Source organism: Oncorhynchus gorbuscha, linkage group LG03 (genome assembly GCF_021184085.1).
Source record: "Oncorhynchus gorbuscha isolate QuinsamMale2020 ecotype Even-year linkage group LG03, OgorEven_v1.0, whole genome shotgun sequence".
NCBI lineage: Eukaryota > Metazoa > Chordata > Actinopteri > Salmoniformes > Salmonidae > Oncorhynchus > Oncorhynchus gorbuscha.
The window spans coordinates 60,347,606-60,362,651 of NC_060175.1; the positions used below are offsets into that span (position 1 = coordinate 60,347,606).

The 15,046-nt window shown below is 46.0% G+C and overlaps 1 protein-coding gene across 1 annotated transcript in view; it reads right to left on the bottom strand.

Annotated features, from left to right (window-relative positions):
• Positions 1-15,046, bottom strand: part of LOC124031648 (plexin-D1-like) — a 128,575-nt gene that overhangs the window by 35,137 nt on the left and 78,392 nt on the right. Inside the window, exons 13-16 of the mRNA XM_046343145.1 lie at positions 12,505-12,650; positions 4,096-4,201; positions 596-735; positions 102-281 (exon numbers count right to left, since the gene is read on the bottom strand). Coding sequence (XP_046199101.1) covers positions 102-281; positions 596-735; positions 4,096-4,201; positions 12,505-12,650 — 572 coding nt within the window. The remainder of the gene's footprint in view (positions 1-101; positions 282-595; positions 736-4,095; positions 4,202-12,504; positions 12,651-15,046) is intronic.

A 15,046-nucleotide genomic window follows, 5' to 3' on the forward strand; every position in this document is an offset into this window, starting at 1 on the left:
TATGTATGAGATACTGCATAATCAATGGAACAGTGTGTTTGATAAATGTATCGCCAAACCACTGCCCGGCACATACACAGTGCATCGAAATGTCTTTGTACCTGAGGTAGCTCTGTCTGGGTTTGATGAAGCTGATGCTGGGGTTCTTCTCGTAAATGTACTGGGTGAGGAGCTCAGAGCGCTGACAGGGTATGTATTCAAACTCCACACACACCGACACTGCCTCAGTGTGTGTGTGCAGGGCCGCAGGCATGGTGCACTCAATGGTGTCTTCAGTTAGCCTGGAACACACACACATGCACAAGGACGAAGACACACAGGGATGCACAAGGACAGAAAAATACCACACAATCAGCATGATAAAACGACACACTAAGAGCTTCCATAACAAATATATCAAAGAACAAAAACAGCCTCTGAAAATACAACAAATGCATCAGCTGAAAAAATAACAATACCTCACACATGATATAATTAAACAACTCAACTGGATTGTCTCCTTTAGAATAACACTACAAAGCCATCAGATTCTGCACAGCAACATATGCAAGTTCAACAGTGATGGCAATGTACTGAATCCCACAGCAAGACTCACGTGAGGATGGTGCATTCCTGGGTACCATTGACCTTGACTCTGATCTGGGAGCCAGTGTCCAGGTGCTCCCCCTTGATGGTAACCCTGGTTCCCCCAGAACGAGAGCCCTTTCTAGGCTCCATGGATAACAGCTTGGGGACCTGGGGAGGGAGATGGGACATATGTGTTGGTATACATGTGCCATAAGGCCACGTTGTTGATATGCTGTCATGTGCTGTCCACACATCCGAGGCAGCAGTCTGCTGGTGTTGCATCATTGTGGCACTGTAATTGAATGATTCAAATACTATTCTATACAGTAGATGTCAACAGTATATGTACCATATGCTTGGTTTCCTCAGCTGAATAAGTTGCTGAGTATAACATATTTTAAGTTTGACAACTTGTGGACACTGCAGCCCTGGGAAACTAAAGTTGAGTAGCCCACCCCTGCAGTTCAGTATTGTTCTGCACTGAGGCCTTACGGCTTTGCGTTCATCTCAGCTACATATGACAGATCCCTGGGGATAGGATATATTTTGCTATCCAGCTATATAGCAGTACAGCCATACACACACACAGGACAGGTCCCTGAGGCTAAGACGAATATCCCTATACAGCTATACAGTTCTACAGCATCAGCATTCTGGAGACTTCCGAAGCCTCTCTCCCCATGTGAACCTTGCCTCCAGGGAGGACATCTCATTCTCACTGACACGATCCACTTCCTGTGCATGTGTGTGTGTGTGAATGGGGCAGGGGTGTCTATTGTGTGTGTGTAAGGAAAAGGCAGATGTTTCCGGCCCGATATTTGAGGAAGGAGGTCCAAAGGAAGCACACATCCGGGCTCCGTTTGGATCTGAACAATTTTCCCTTTTCCTCAGAAATCACCTTCCCTCTCTACCTTTCTTTCCGGCACACCCTGGGGCAGCATCGCAGATAGTGGCAAGGGGCAGAAAGGACTTCTCAGAACCCCTAAAAGTGTTTGTTGCTTTGTATTTCAATACTTTCACATATCCAAGACTGTTACTTCATACTGGGATCATGACTCATACTGAAGGCAGAATCCCTTTTATAAAAGTGTCTGAAATTATGCAGAACCCTTCGACTTTATCCACACTGTTAGGTTACATACTCATTCTCGCTGCACAGCTATTTTCAGGTCTCTCCAGAGATGTTCCATCGGGTTCAACTCCAGGCTCTGGCTGGGCCACTCAAGGACATTGAGACTTGTCCCGAAGCCACTCCTGTGTTGTCTTGGCTGTGTGCTTAGGGTTGAAGGTGAACCTTCGCCTCAGTCTGAGGTCCTGAGCGGTCTGTAGCAGGTTTTCATCAAGGATCTCTCTGTACTTTGCTTCGTTCATCTTTGCTTCGGTCCTGACTAGTCTCCTAGTCCCTGCTGCTGAAAAACATGATGCTGCCACCACCATGCTTCACCGTAGGGACATGGCAGATTCCTCATGTGCCTTTTACTGAGGGGCGGCTTCCGTTCTGCCACTCAACCATAAAGGCCTGATTGGTGGAGTGCTGCATAGATGGTTGCACATCTGGAAGGTTTTCCCATCTCCACAGAGGAACTCTAGAGCTCTGTCAGAGTGACCTTCGGGTTCTTGGTCACCTCCCTGACAAAGGCCTTCTCCCCCAATGTCTCTGTTTGGCTGGACAGCCAGCTCTAGGAAGAGTCTTGGTGGTTCCAAACTTCTTCCATTTAAGAATGAGGGCACTGTGTTCTTGGGGACCTTCAATGCTGATGAAATGTTTTGGTACCTTTCCTCAGATCTGTGCCTTGATACAATCCTGTCTTGGAGGCTACAGACAATTCCTTTGACCTTAAGGCTTGGTTTTTGCTCTGACATGCACTGTCAACAGTGGGACCTTATATAGACAGGTGTGAGCTTTTCCAAATCATGTCCAATCAATTGAATTTGCCACAGATGGACTCCAATCAAGTTGTAGAAACAGCTTAAGGATGATCAATGAAAACAGGATGAACCTGAGCTCAATTTCGAGTATCATAGCAAAGGGTCTGAATACTTATGTAAATAAGATATTTCTATTTTTATTTTTAATACATTTACTAACATTTTTAAAAGCCTGTTTTCGCTTTGTCATTATGAGGTAATGTGGGTAGATTGCTGAGGGTAATTAAAAAATATGTATTTTATAATAAGGCTGTAAAGTAACACAATGTGGAAAAATGTAAGATGCCTGAATACTTTCCGAAGGCACTGTATTCTAAACAAAAATATAAAAGCAACATTAAACAATTTCAAAGATTTTACTGAGTTACAGTTCATATAAGGAAATCAGTCAATTGAAATAAATAAATTAGGCCCTAATCTATTGATTTCACATGACTAGGCAGGGGTGCAGCCATGGGTGGGCCTTGGAGGGCATAGGTGCACCACCTGGCAGCAGAGGCCCACCCACTGGGAAGCCAATCAGAATGAGTTTTCCCCCACAAAAGCAGAATTTCTCCACAGCACAATAAGCCGGATGTGGAGGTCCTTGGCTGGCATGGTTACACGTGGTGTCAGCGGTTGTGAGGCCAGTTGGATGTACTGCCAAATTCTCTAAAACGACGTTGGAGACAGCTTATGAAATTAACATTCAGTTATCTGGCAACAGCTCTGGTGGACATTCCTGCAGTCAGCATGCCAAATGCACGCTCTCTCAAAACTTGAGACATCTGTGGCATTGTGTTGCGTGACAAAACAGCACATTTGAAAGTGCTCTTTTATTGTCCCCGGCACAAGTTGCACCTGTGTAATGATCATGCTGTTTAAATCCGCTTCTTGATATGCCACACCTGTCAGGTGGATGGATTATCATGGCAAAGAGAAATACTCACTAACAGGGACACATTGTGCACAACATTTGAGAGAAACACGTTTGTGTGTGAATGGAACATTTCTAGGATTTCTTATTTCAGCTCATGAAACATGGGACCAAAAGAAAGAAACAGAGGGCTTAGATGGGAATTTCCACAGGCTGTGTAGTCTTAATCCAAAGGGAGACAGTGTTGGTCAGGGTCAATTAGCAGAAGAAGCAGCCAGCCTCGGCTGGTCATGAATTCAAAGTGGGGGACATTTCAACAAGCGGCATATTTGTTTTTGCTGGCACCGAGTTCAGGATGACAATAGTGCTTAGTTGCTGTTCTAATGAACGTTTGAAGATTCCCACACACTTGCATTCCTGAATATCAAGACGCATCTGTTAACATTCAACTGACACATTGGGAAAACTTTTCCCAGTATGAACAAGGACTGGGGCGTGGGGAGAGGGAGAGAGAGGAGGTAGGAGAAAGAATGGAGCGATTGTGGATTTAACCAGCAAGAGAAAGAGAAAGACTATAGCAAAGAAATACTGTAAATGAATAGGCAGAAGAAAATGGAAAGGCTGGTCAGGGAGAAGGAGAGGAAAAATGAGGAAGGAAGACAGAGAGGAAGGAGAGAGAGAGACAATGAGAGAGAAAGAGGGGAAGGAGAGCATGAGAGAGAGGGAGGATAGAACACACTCACCAAGTATGAGAAGGCCTCTTTGGACACCGCCATTGCTTTTTGGTTCACAGTGATTCTTACAAAATTCTTTGTGGGATCAACGGCCTGCCCAGTAACACACACCAGCCTGTAGATAGAACGCAAAACTGTAAGGTCAGCAGACACCCTTAATCTGAACCAACACTGACCAAAATCATCGCTACAAGGAACAGCACAGTATTTTGGCAATTGCCTTTTAGGATGTTTCTGTGTCAACTGTGGATTACATATTTTGGGGGGAATTTTCATGAGTTTTACAACTTTTAGAAAAAAGCTAAACACAGACATTATGATAGAGATCCTTAGAGGTTCCGTAATAATATTTGTGGTAAGTACTATACAGTGTTGGCTAAACCCAGAGGAAGGGGACTTCAAAGCCCCCCCGGCCAGATGCTGCGAAACACAGAGGGGCTTAACGAGCTGACTGGATGTTTGTTTTATAACCTCATGGCTCTAATTAAGCCTCATATTGTCACACAGTACATGGACCAGAGGGACGCAGTAGGATTATCCATACAGTGATAGAGTAACAGAAAACATTCTGCAAGGCCAGATCCCAGATCTGTATGTGCTTTGGCCCTGCTATATTTCAGTCAGAGGAACTGGCTAAAACATATACGGTACAGATCATGGACCAGGCTATGATACAATGACTCCCCACAGAAATAAAAACAGGGGAAACCATGACGCCCAACCCCAACCCTGCGTGGCTCGAAGCCCCCGTCACCCTCCTCTTGTTCAGCACGTGCGGGCAGTTTATTTAGTCAGGTGGTTGGTTCTATTAACGTCCATAAATACCTGGCAACCCAATCAGGGGTCTAGTCGCTGACTGACAGGAGGCTTGATCGTCTGAGGGTCACATGAGATAGGTACCCCAGAGACAGGGCAAGACCAGAAAAAGGGCTGGGCTGAAGGATGGGTCTGATGGGGATCAAAGAGCTCATAGAGCTGGATCAAGTCCCAGTAGTTGTTTGTTGTTTTGAAACAAGTAACTGATTGCAGCCAAATTCTCAGCTTTCGGGACAAATTTCCACATCAGAGAGTTTAAATCTCAATGCAATGGGATCCCCTCTAGGGAAAATTATTAATCATTTTGGTAAATTAATGTGAAACCTAGCTCAGTATAGGTCACAAATGAAACAGCAAAAAAGCACCTCTAGTGAATTCCATCCAAATCTGTATTATTACAGTAGAGAGATAGCTGTGGATATGAGTCACAGGATGCCGGGATGATTAATGATGTTGGTAGAAATATAAATGTAAACTCCACAAAACTCCACCTGTATGCTGACGACACAAGTGTTTACTGTGCATGTGCCTCGAAATGGGGAAGGCTTTTCAGGATTTGCAACTGGGTTTTGATGACAACAGAAAAAACCATCCCACCTGAAACTGCTTAATGCCAGAAAGACATGAGTACATGGCTATTGTCTAACTTCAAAGTAGACAAATGTAGTCATTTGCAGATTTTAACTATAAATGGCCAACTGAATGAAAGTGTAGTATAGAATACTACAGTACTTACTATATAATTATGTAGTAAACTGTAGTATATTGTAGAAAACTATACTAAACAATGTAGTGCTGCCGGCACTGGGGAGCTGTCATGTTTTGTCTTATATTGTCTTGTCATTCTCCGACCAAAGAATGGACCCAGCGACTACAGACGCTCGTAACACTGCCGTCGAGATCCAAGGAGCCATGCTCGGCAGACACGAGCAGGAATTGTCTGCTGCTCGCCATGCCGTGGAGAACCTGGCCGCTCAGGTTTCCGACCTCTCTGGACAGTTCCAGAGTCTTCGTCTCGTGCCACCTGTTACTTCCTGGCCTGCCGAGCCTCCGGAACCTAGGGTTAATAACCCACCTTGCTACTCCGGGCAGCCCACGGAGTGCCGCTCCTTTCTCACCCAGTGTGATATTGTGTTCTCTCTCCAACCCAACACATACTCTAGAGAGAGAGCTCGGGTTGCTTACGTCATTTCACTCCTTACTGGCCGGGCTCGAGAGTGGGGCACAGCTATCTGGGAGGCAAGGGCTGATTGCTCTAACAATTACCAGAACTTTAAAGAGGAGATGATTCGGGTTTTTGACCGTTCAGTTTTTGGTAGGGAGGCTTCTAGGGCCCTGGCTTCCCTATGCCAAGGTGATCGATCCATAACGGATTACTCTATTGAGTTTCGCACTCTTGCTGCCTCTAGTGAGTGGAACGAGCCGGCGCTGCTCGCTCGTTTTCTGGAGGGACTCCACGCAGTGGTTAAAGATGAGATTCTCTCCCGGGAGGTTCCTTCAAGTGTGGACTCTTTGATTGCTCTCGCCATCCGCATAGAACAACGGGTAGATCTTCGTCACCAGGCTCGTGGTAGAGAGCTCGCGTCAACGGTGTTTCCCTGCTCCGCATCGCAACCATCTCCCTCCTCTGGCTCAGAGACTGAGCCCATGCAGCTGGGAGGTATTCGCATCTCGACTAAGGAGAGGGAACGGAGGATCACCAACCGCCTGTGCCTCTATTGCGGACTTGCTGGACATTTTGTTCATTCATGTCCAGTAAAAGCCAGAGCTCATCAGTAAGCGGAGGGCTACTGGTGAGCGCTACTACTCAGGTCTCTCCATCTAGATCCTGTACTACTTTGTCGGTCCATCTACGCTGGACCGGTTCGGGTGCTACATGCAGTGCCTTGATAGACTCTGGGGCTGAGGGTTGTTTCATGGACGAAGCATGGGCTCGGAAACATGACATTCCTTTCAGAGAGTTAGACAAGCCAACGCCCATGTTCGCCTTAGATGGTAGTCATCTTCCCAGTATCAGATTTGAGACACTACCTTTAACCCTCACAGTATCTGGTAACCACAGTGAGACTATTTCTTTTTTGATTTTTCGTTCACCTTTTACACCTGTTGTTTTGGGTCATCCCTGGCTAGTATGTCATAATCCTTCTATTAATTGGTCTAGTAATTCTATCCTATCCTGGAACGTTTCTTGTCATGTGAAGTGTTTAATGTCTGCCATCCCTCCCGTTTCTTCTGTCCCCACTTCTCAGGAGGAACCTGGCGATTTGACAGGAGTGCCGGAGGAATATCATGATCTGCGCACGGTCTTCAGTCGGTCCCGAGCCAACTCCCTTCCTCCTCACCGGTCGTATGATTGTAGTATTGATCTCCTTCCGGGGACCACTCCTCCTCGGGGTAGACTATACTCTCTGTCGGCTCCCGAACGTAAGGCTCTCGAGGATTATTTGTCTGTGTCTCTTGACGCCGGTACCATAGTGCCTTCTTCCTCTCCGGCCGGGGCGGGGTTTTTTTTTGTTAAGAAGAAGGACGGTACTCTGCGCCCCTGCGTGGATTATCGAGGGCTGAATGACATAACGGTTAAGAATCGTTATCCGCTTCCCCTTATGTCATCAGCCTTCGAGATTCTGCAGGGAGCCAGGTGCTTTACTAAGTTGGACCTTCGTAACGCTTACCATCTCGTGCGCATCAGAGAGGGGGACGAGTGGAAAACGGCGTTTAACACTCCGTTAGGGCATTTTGAGTACCGGGTTCTGCCGTTTGGTCTCGCCAATGCGCCAGCTGTTTTTCAGGCATTAGTTAATGATGTTCTGAGAGACATGCTGAACATCTTTGTTTTTGTCTATCTTGACGATATCCTGATTTTTTCACCGTCACTCGAGATTCATGTTCAGCACGTTCGACGTGTTCTACAGCGCCTTTTAGAGAATTGTCTCTACGTGAAGGCTGAGAAGTGCTCTTTTCATGTCTCCTCCGTTACTTTTCTCGGTTCCGTTATTTCCGCTGAAGGCATTCAGATGGATTCCGCTAAGGCCCAAGCTGTCAGTGATTGGCCCGTTCCAAGGTCACGTGTCAAGTTGCAGCGCTTTCTAGGTTTCGCTAATTTCTATCGGCGTTTCATTCGTAATTTCGGTCAAGTTGCTGCCCCTCTCACAGCTCTTACTTCTGTCAAGACGTGTTTTAAGTGGTCCGGTTCCGCCCAGGGAGCTTTTGATCTTCTAAAAGAACGTTTTACGTCCGCTCCTATCCGCTCCTATACTCCTGACGTCACTAGACAATTCATTGTCGAGGTTGACGCTTCAGAGGTAGGCGTGGGAGCCATTCTATCCCAGCGCTTCCAGTCTGACGATAAGGTTCATCCTTGCGCTTATTTTTCTCATCGCCTGTCGCCATCTGAACGCAACTATGATGTGGGTAACCGCGAACTGCTCGCCATCCGCTTAGCCCTAGGCGAATGGCGACAGTGGTTGGAGGGGGCGACCGTTCCTTTTGTCGTTTGGACAGACCATAAGAACCTTGAGTACATCCGTTCTGCCAAACGACTTAATGCTCGTCAAGCGCGTTGGGCGTTGTTTTTCGCTCGTTTCGAGTTTGTGATTTCTTACCGTCCGGGTAGCAAGAACACCAAGCCTGATGCCTTATCCCGTCTTTTTGGTTCTTCTGTGGCTTCTACTGATCCCGAGGGGATTCTTCCTTATGGGCGTGTTGTCGGGTTGACAGTCTGGGGAATTGAAAGACAGGTTAAGCAAGCACTCACGCACACTGCGTCGCCGCGCGCTTGTCCTAGTAACCTTCTTTTCGTTCCTGTTTCCACTCGTTTGGCTGTTCTTCAGTGGGCTCACTCTGCCAAGTTAGCTGGTCATCCCGGTGTTCGAGGCACTCTTGCGTCTATTCGCCAGCGCTTTTGGTGGCCGACTCAGGAGCGTGACACGCGCCGTTTCGTGGCTGCTAGTTCGGACTAAGTCAGGTAACTCTCCTCCTGCCGGTCGTCTCAGACCGCTCCCCATTCCTTCTCGACCATGGTCTCACATCGCCCTAGACTTCATTACCGGTCTGCCTTTGTCTGCGGGGAAGACTGTGATTCTTACGGTTGTCGATAGGTTCTCTAAGGCGGCACATTTCATTCCCCTCGCTAAACTTCCTTCCGCTAAGGAGACGGCACAAATCATCATCGAGAATGTGTTCAGAATTCATGGCCTCCCGTTAGACGCCGTTTCAGACAGAGGTCCGCAATTCACGTCACAGTTTTGGAGGGAGTTCTGTCGTTTGATTGGTGCGTCCGTCAGTCTCTCTACCGGGTTTCATCCCCAGTCTAACGGTCAAGCAGAGAGGGCCAATCAGACGATTGGTCGCATACTACGCAGCCTTTCTTTCAGAAACCCTGCGTCTTGGGCAGAACAGCTCCCCTGGGCAGAATACGCTCACAACTCGCTTCCTTCGTCTGCTACCGGGTTATCTCCGTTTCAGAGTAGTCTGGGTTACCAGCCTCCTCTGTTCTCATCCCAGCTTGCCGAGTCCAGCGTTCCCTCCGCTCAAGCGTTTGTCCAACGTTGTGAGCGCACCTGGAGGAGGGTGAGGTCTGCACTTTGCCGTTACAGGGCACAGACTGTGAGAGCCGCCAATAAACGTAGGATTAAGAGTCCAAGGTATTGTTGCGGCCAGAGAGTGTGGCTTTCCACTCGCAACCTTCCTCTTACGACAGCTTCTCGTAAGTTGACTCCGCGGTTCATTGGTCCGTTCCGTGTCTCCCAGGTCGTCAATCCTGTCGCTGTGCGACTGCTTCTTCCGCGACATCTTCGTCGCGTCCATCCTGTCTTCCATGTCTCCTGTGTCAAGCCCTTTCTTCGCACCCCCGTTCGTCTTCCCTCCCCCCCTCCCATCCTTGTCGAAAGCGCACCTATTTACAAGGTACGTAGGATCATGGACATGCGTTCTCGGGGACGGGGTCACCAATACTTAGTGGATTGGGAGGGTTACGGTCCTGAGGAGAGGAGTTGGGTTCCGTCTCGGGACGTGCTGGACCGTTCACTTATTGATGATTTCCTCCGTTGCCGCCAGGATTCCTCCTCGAGTGCGCCAGGAGGCGCTCGGTGAGTGGGGGGGTACTGTCATGTTTTGTCTTATATTGTCTTGTCATTTTGCTTTTCCCTCTGTTCGTTTTCCCCCTGCTGGTCTTTTTAGGTTCGTTCCCCTCTTTCTCTCTCCCTCCCTCTCTCTCTTCTCTCTATCGCTCCGTTCCTGCTCCCAGCTGTTCCTATTCCCCTAATCAATCATTTAGTCTTCCCACACCTGTTCCCTATCTTTTCCCCTGATTAGAGTCCCTATTTCTCCCCTTGTTTTCCGTTTCTGCCCTGTCGGATCCTTGTCTATTGTTCACCGTGCTGTGTCTGTGTATCGCCCTGTCGTGTCGTGTTTCCCTCAGATGCTGCGTGGTGAGCAGGTGTCTGAGTCTGCTACGTTCAAGTGCCTTCCCGAGGCAACCTGCAGTTCATGATCGAGTCTCCAGTCTGTTCTCGTCATTACGAGTGGAATTGTGCTTTATGATTGTTTATTTACTTTACTGGATTAAAGACTCTGTTTTCGCCAAGTCGCTTTTGGGTCCTCATTCACCTGCATAACAGGAGCTGCAGTTCATTGAGAGAACCATGAATGCCAACATGAACTGTGACATACTGAAGCAGAGTATGATCCCCTCCCTTCGGAGACTGGGCCGCAGGGCAGTATTCCAACATGATAACGACCCCAAACACACCTCCAAGACGACCACTGCCCTTGCTAAAGAAGCTGAGGGTAAAGGTGATGGACTGGCCAAGCATGTCTCCAGACCTAAACCCTATTTCGCATCTGTGGGGCATCCTCAAACGGAAGTTGGAGGAGTGCAAGGTCTTTAACATCCACCAGCTTCGTGATGTCGTCATGAGGAGTGGAAGAAGACTCCAGTGGCAACCTGTGAAGCTCTGGTGAACTCCATGCCCAAGAGGGTAAAGGCAGTGCTGGAAAATGATGGTGGCCACATAAAATATTGATACTTTGGGCCCAATTTGGACATTTTCACTTAGGGGTGTACTCACTTTTGTTGCCAGCGGTTTAGACATTAATGGCTGTGTGTTATTTTGAGTGGACAGCAAATTTACACTGTTATACAAGCTGTACACTCACTACTTTACATTGTAGCAAAGTGTAATTTCTTCAGTGTTGTCACATGAAAATATATACTCAAATATTTACAAAAATGTGAGGAGTGTACTCACTTTTGTGATATACTGTATTTCCACATGGCGTTTTCTTTCTGAACTACAGTAATGTCCCCAAAAAAGGTAAGTAAATAATACAGCATACCATCCTATAGTCCGCAAAAACACTACAGTAAATACTACAGTATACCATTCTTTAGTCCGCAAAAACACTACAGTAAATAGAACAGTATACTGCAGTCTTCAAAAACACTACAGTTTTTACTATAGTATATACATCATTTGTTTTTACTACAGAACCTCACTTTACATTCCTCCACCGCCCAGAGAGGAAATATTTTGAGATCTAGCGCATGATGTTTTGGCTACTATGAGCATTTACCCAGAGAGGAGGACCAGGATAATCAGCAATGGAGCCTGAGGAAAGCAGTATGTGTGCTTGTGCGTGTGCGCACGCTTGGTGCATGCGTGTATGTGTTGAGGTAGAGAGGGGAGCCAACCAGGACACTCGAGGATATGAAAGAGTTGGCTGCTTGAACTTCTACTCTTTCCCCAACAGATGTGTCCAGAGTGGGTACTGAATTAGTACCCCTACTTAGCCTACATGATGAATTACCTTGAAACTATTGACACGTTCTGACTTCATCTGTCTCTCTCTCCAGAGCAGTACACTTCTCTCTGGCACTCAGATGTGACCTCTGACCTCTCAGCACACGAACAGACACCTGTCTCAGCCATGGTCGCGGTGATGTCACGCAGGTGTGTGTGTGTGTGCATCTATTCAGTGTGTGCGCCTGCTGTAAGTAAGACAAACCGACATGTTTTGGTTTGTCAGCACCACTACCTCCGAAGAGGAAATACTTTGCTGTCATAACAACCAGCTCAGGGAACCAATGAGGGATGAGCAAGCAGGGTGAGGTCATCCCTGATGTGAAATCTAATTTGCGGGGTCTGGAGTGACCTGTAATGTGTGTGTGTGTGTGTGTGTTTGGGAGTGTGTAGTGACAGGTTAGACCTGTGGGTCAACCCAGCACTGGTCTGCATTCTACTACTGCGTGATTGGCTCCAGTGGAGAGGGACGAGATAAACATTTCCATCCAAGGAACATTCTGGAAATCGGTATGGAGGTTTTGCTGTGGTCCTATAGTTAGTGTTTCCATGGAATACTATGTGCAGGTGTCAACACAGAGTTCTGCTGTCTCCTTGGTGATAGTGTTGTGGGCCTTGAAGTGTCTCCTTCATTTTAACGGAATGGTTTAAAATGAGAAGTGCTCTTCTATATTATGCTTTTATAAATTACCCCAACAGCATCATTACAAAAATTCTGACACAGGTGCAAGAAGACACTGAACGAATTAATGCATCAACCAATTGAATCAATTAATCAATCAATCATAAGGCATTTACTTACTCCACAGAGACAGTGTATTGGTCAGGAATGATTGTACATGGGAACATCCCGATGGAGACCTCCACTACCTCAGCCCTGCGCCCCATGTTCCTACCCTGCACCGTGAGCAGGGTACCTCCCTCCAACGGCCCACTCTGGGGGGAGATCTATGGGGGAGAGAGGAGGAAAAGAGAGGGGTAAGTGCCCGCTTATATCCCAGCTAGCATATTTGGTTCCTTGGAAGCTGTGGTAACGTATATATTTGGTTTTACATTGGTTGTGGAAATGAACCCATACGTTCCCTGATCGGTAAAACTGAATGTTTTTGCTAGCAGCTACCCATAGATTCCCATAACACTACCTCTAAATTCCTTTATACTGGACACAGAGACAATTCAAATTGTATCCACAAGTTTATTTGACTCTTGAGAATCAGATAAAGGGCCTCATTGCCAAAGTGTCCATTTTAAAATGTTCAATAAGAACACTTTTTGGCACTTATTTCTCAATGCCAGAAATACATACAGTGGGGAGAACAAGTATTTGATACACTGCCGATTTTGCAGGTTTTCCTGATTAGGGGTGTGGTATAGGCTTGGCTGCCTGAGGCGATTCTCAATTAGAGTCAGGTGCTTATCGTTGTCTCTGATTGGGAACCGTATTTAGGCAGCCTGAGTTTCGCTTTGTATTTCGTGGGTGTTTGTTCCTGTCTTTGTGTAGTATTCACCAGATAGGCTGTATTAGTTTCACGTTCCATTCTGTTGTTTTTGTATTTAGTATTCAGTTATTTCATGTACCGCGATTCATTTAATTAAAGTCATGAGTAACCTACACGCTGCATTTCGGTCCGACTCTCTTTCTTCAACAGACGAACGCCGTTACACATGTGGTCTGTAATTGTTATCATAGGTACACTTCAACTGTGAGAGACGGAATCTAAAACAAAAATCCTAGAAAATCACATTGTATGATTTTTAAGTAATTAATTTGCATTTGAACCAAGTTAAACAATTTAAAGGCAATGCTACCAAATACAAATACTAAGTGTATCTGATCCACTGGGAATGTGATGAAAGAAATACAAGCTGAAATAAATCATTCTCTCTACTATTATTCTGACATTTCACACTCTTAAAATAAAGTGCTGATCCTAACTTACTTAAGACAGGGAATTTTTACAAGGATTAAATGTTAGGAATTGTAAAAAACTGATTTTAAATGTATTTGGCTAACATGGAACCTGCGTGTGTGTGCCATCGTGCGCTATCGTGCATAAATTTATTTTACACCAAACGTGATTGCGACACGCAGGTTAAAATATCAAAACAAACTCTGAACCAATGACATTTATTTGGGGACAGGTCAAAAATAATTAAACATTTATAACCAATGAGGAGATGGGAGAGGCAGGACTTGCAGCACGATCTGCGTCAGAAATAGGATTGACTTCTATTTTACATGCGCGATCATCGCAAAATACATGTTATTATTATTATTGCGCCAACGAGCGTCTGCGATGCCAAGGGCTAAAATAGAAGTCATACCTATTTGTGACGCAGATCGTGCTGCAAGTCCTACCTCACCAATCTCCTCATTGGTTTATAGAAGCAGGTACCCACGTTATACCCACGTGGGTGATTGAAAGACAAAATGTTTTGCCAGTCGTCGTGGTAATAATATGAAAGTTTAGATGATCACCATATAAGTGAAAAGAGGAAAAAGCTTGGAAGGAGGAGGGATGACTAGAAACGATTCAGTTGACCGTTTTATGTGCGGATTAATTGTCGGAGTAGAGGACCTTGTGCATTTCAGGTTAAATAACAACTCAATGTTTATATCCCAGGACAAGTTAGCTAGCAACAGCACGCTAGCTAAATAGGACAAATTAGCTAGCATATGCAAGCTAGCTAGCTAAATTGCCATACATGTTTGATGCTTTTCGACCTGTCCAAAAATTAATGTAATTGGTTCAGAGTTTGTTTTGATATTTTAACCTGCGTGTCGTGATCGCGTTTGGTGTGGGTGGACAAAATAAATTAATGCATGATGGTGCACATTGGCGCACGCGCGCAGCCGGTTTGGGTTCCGTGTTAGCCCTTGAAAACGCAGACGCTCGTTGGCTTGCGCGGGCGAGCGAGCAATGTGGGTGCAATAATTGAATAACATGGATTTCTACATTTATTTATCACTTGCGCACGTGACGTGTCCGGTCTGGTCAGCATGTGAGGTGTATGTAAACTTTCGACTTCAACTGTAAATTGTACAACTGTAAACTAACAAATAAGTATTCAAGTTCGAACCCATGTATATTAATATATAGCACCAACTACATAAATATCTGATAGGGTCCATTGTCTGCTACCTGGACTAATCAGAGGTGGTCGGTGACTTTTAAGATGAGGGAGGATGATAAAAAAATGCATGAGCATGGCCTTATTTCTATTTCATCATATTGGATGACTGTTATTCATATTCCATTCACCCAGCTTAATGAAACATCGATAGGTTTAGGCTACTACATGACACTCACATTTTCCCTATAACCATCATGAGGTTGCTACAG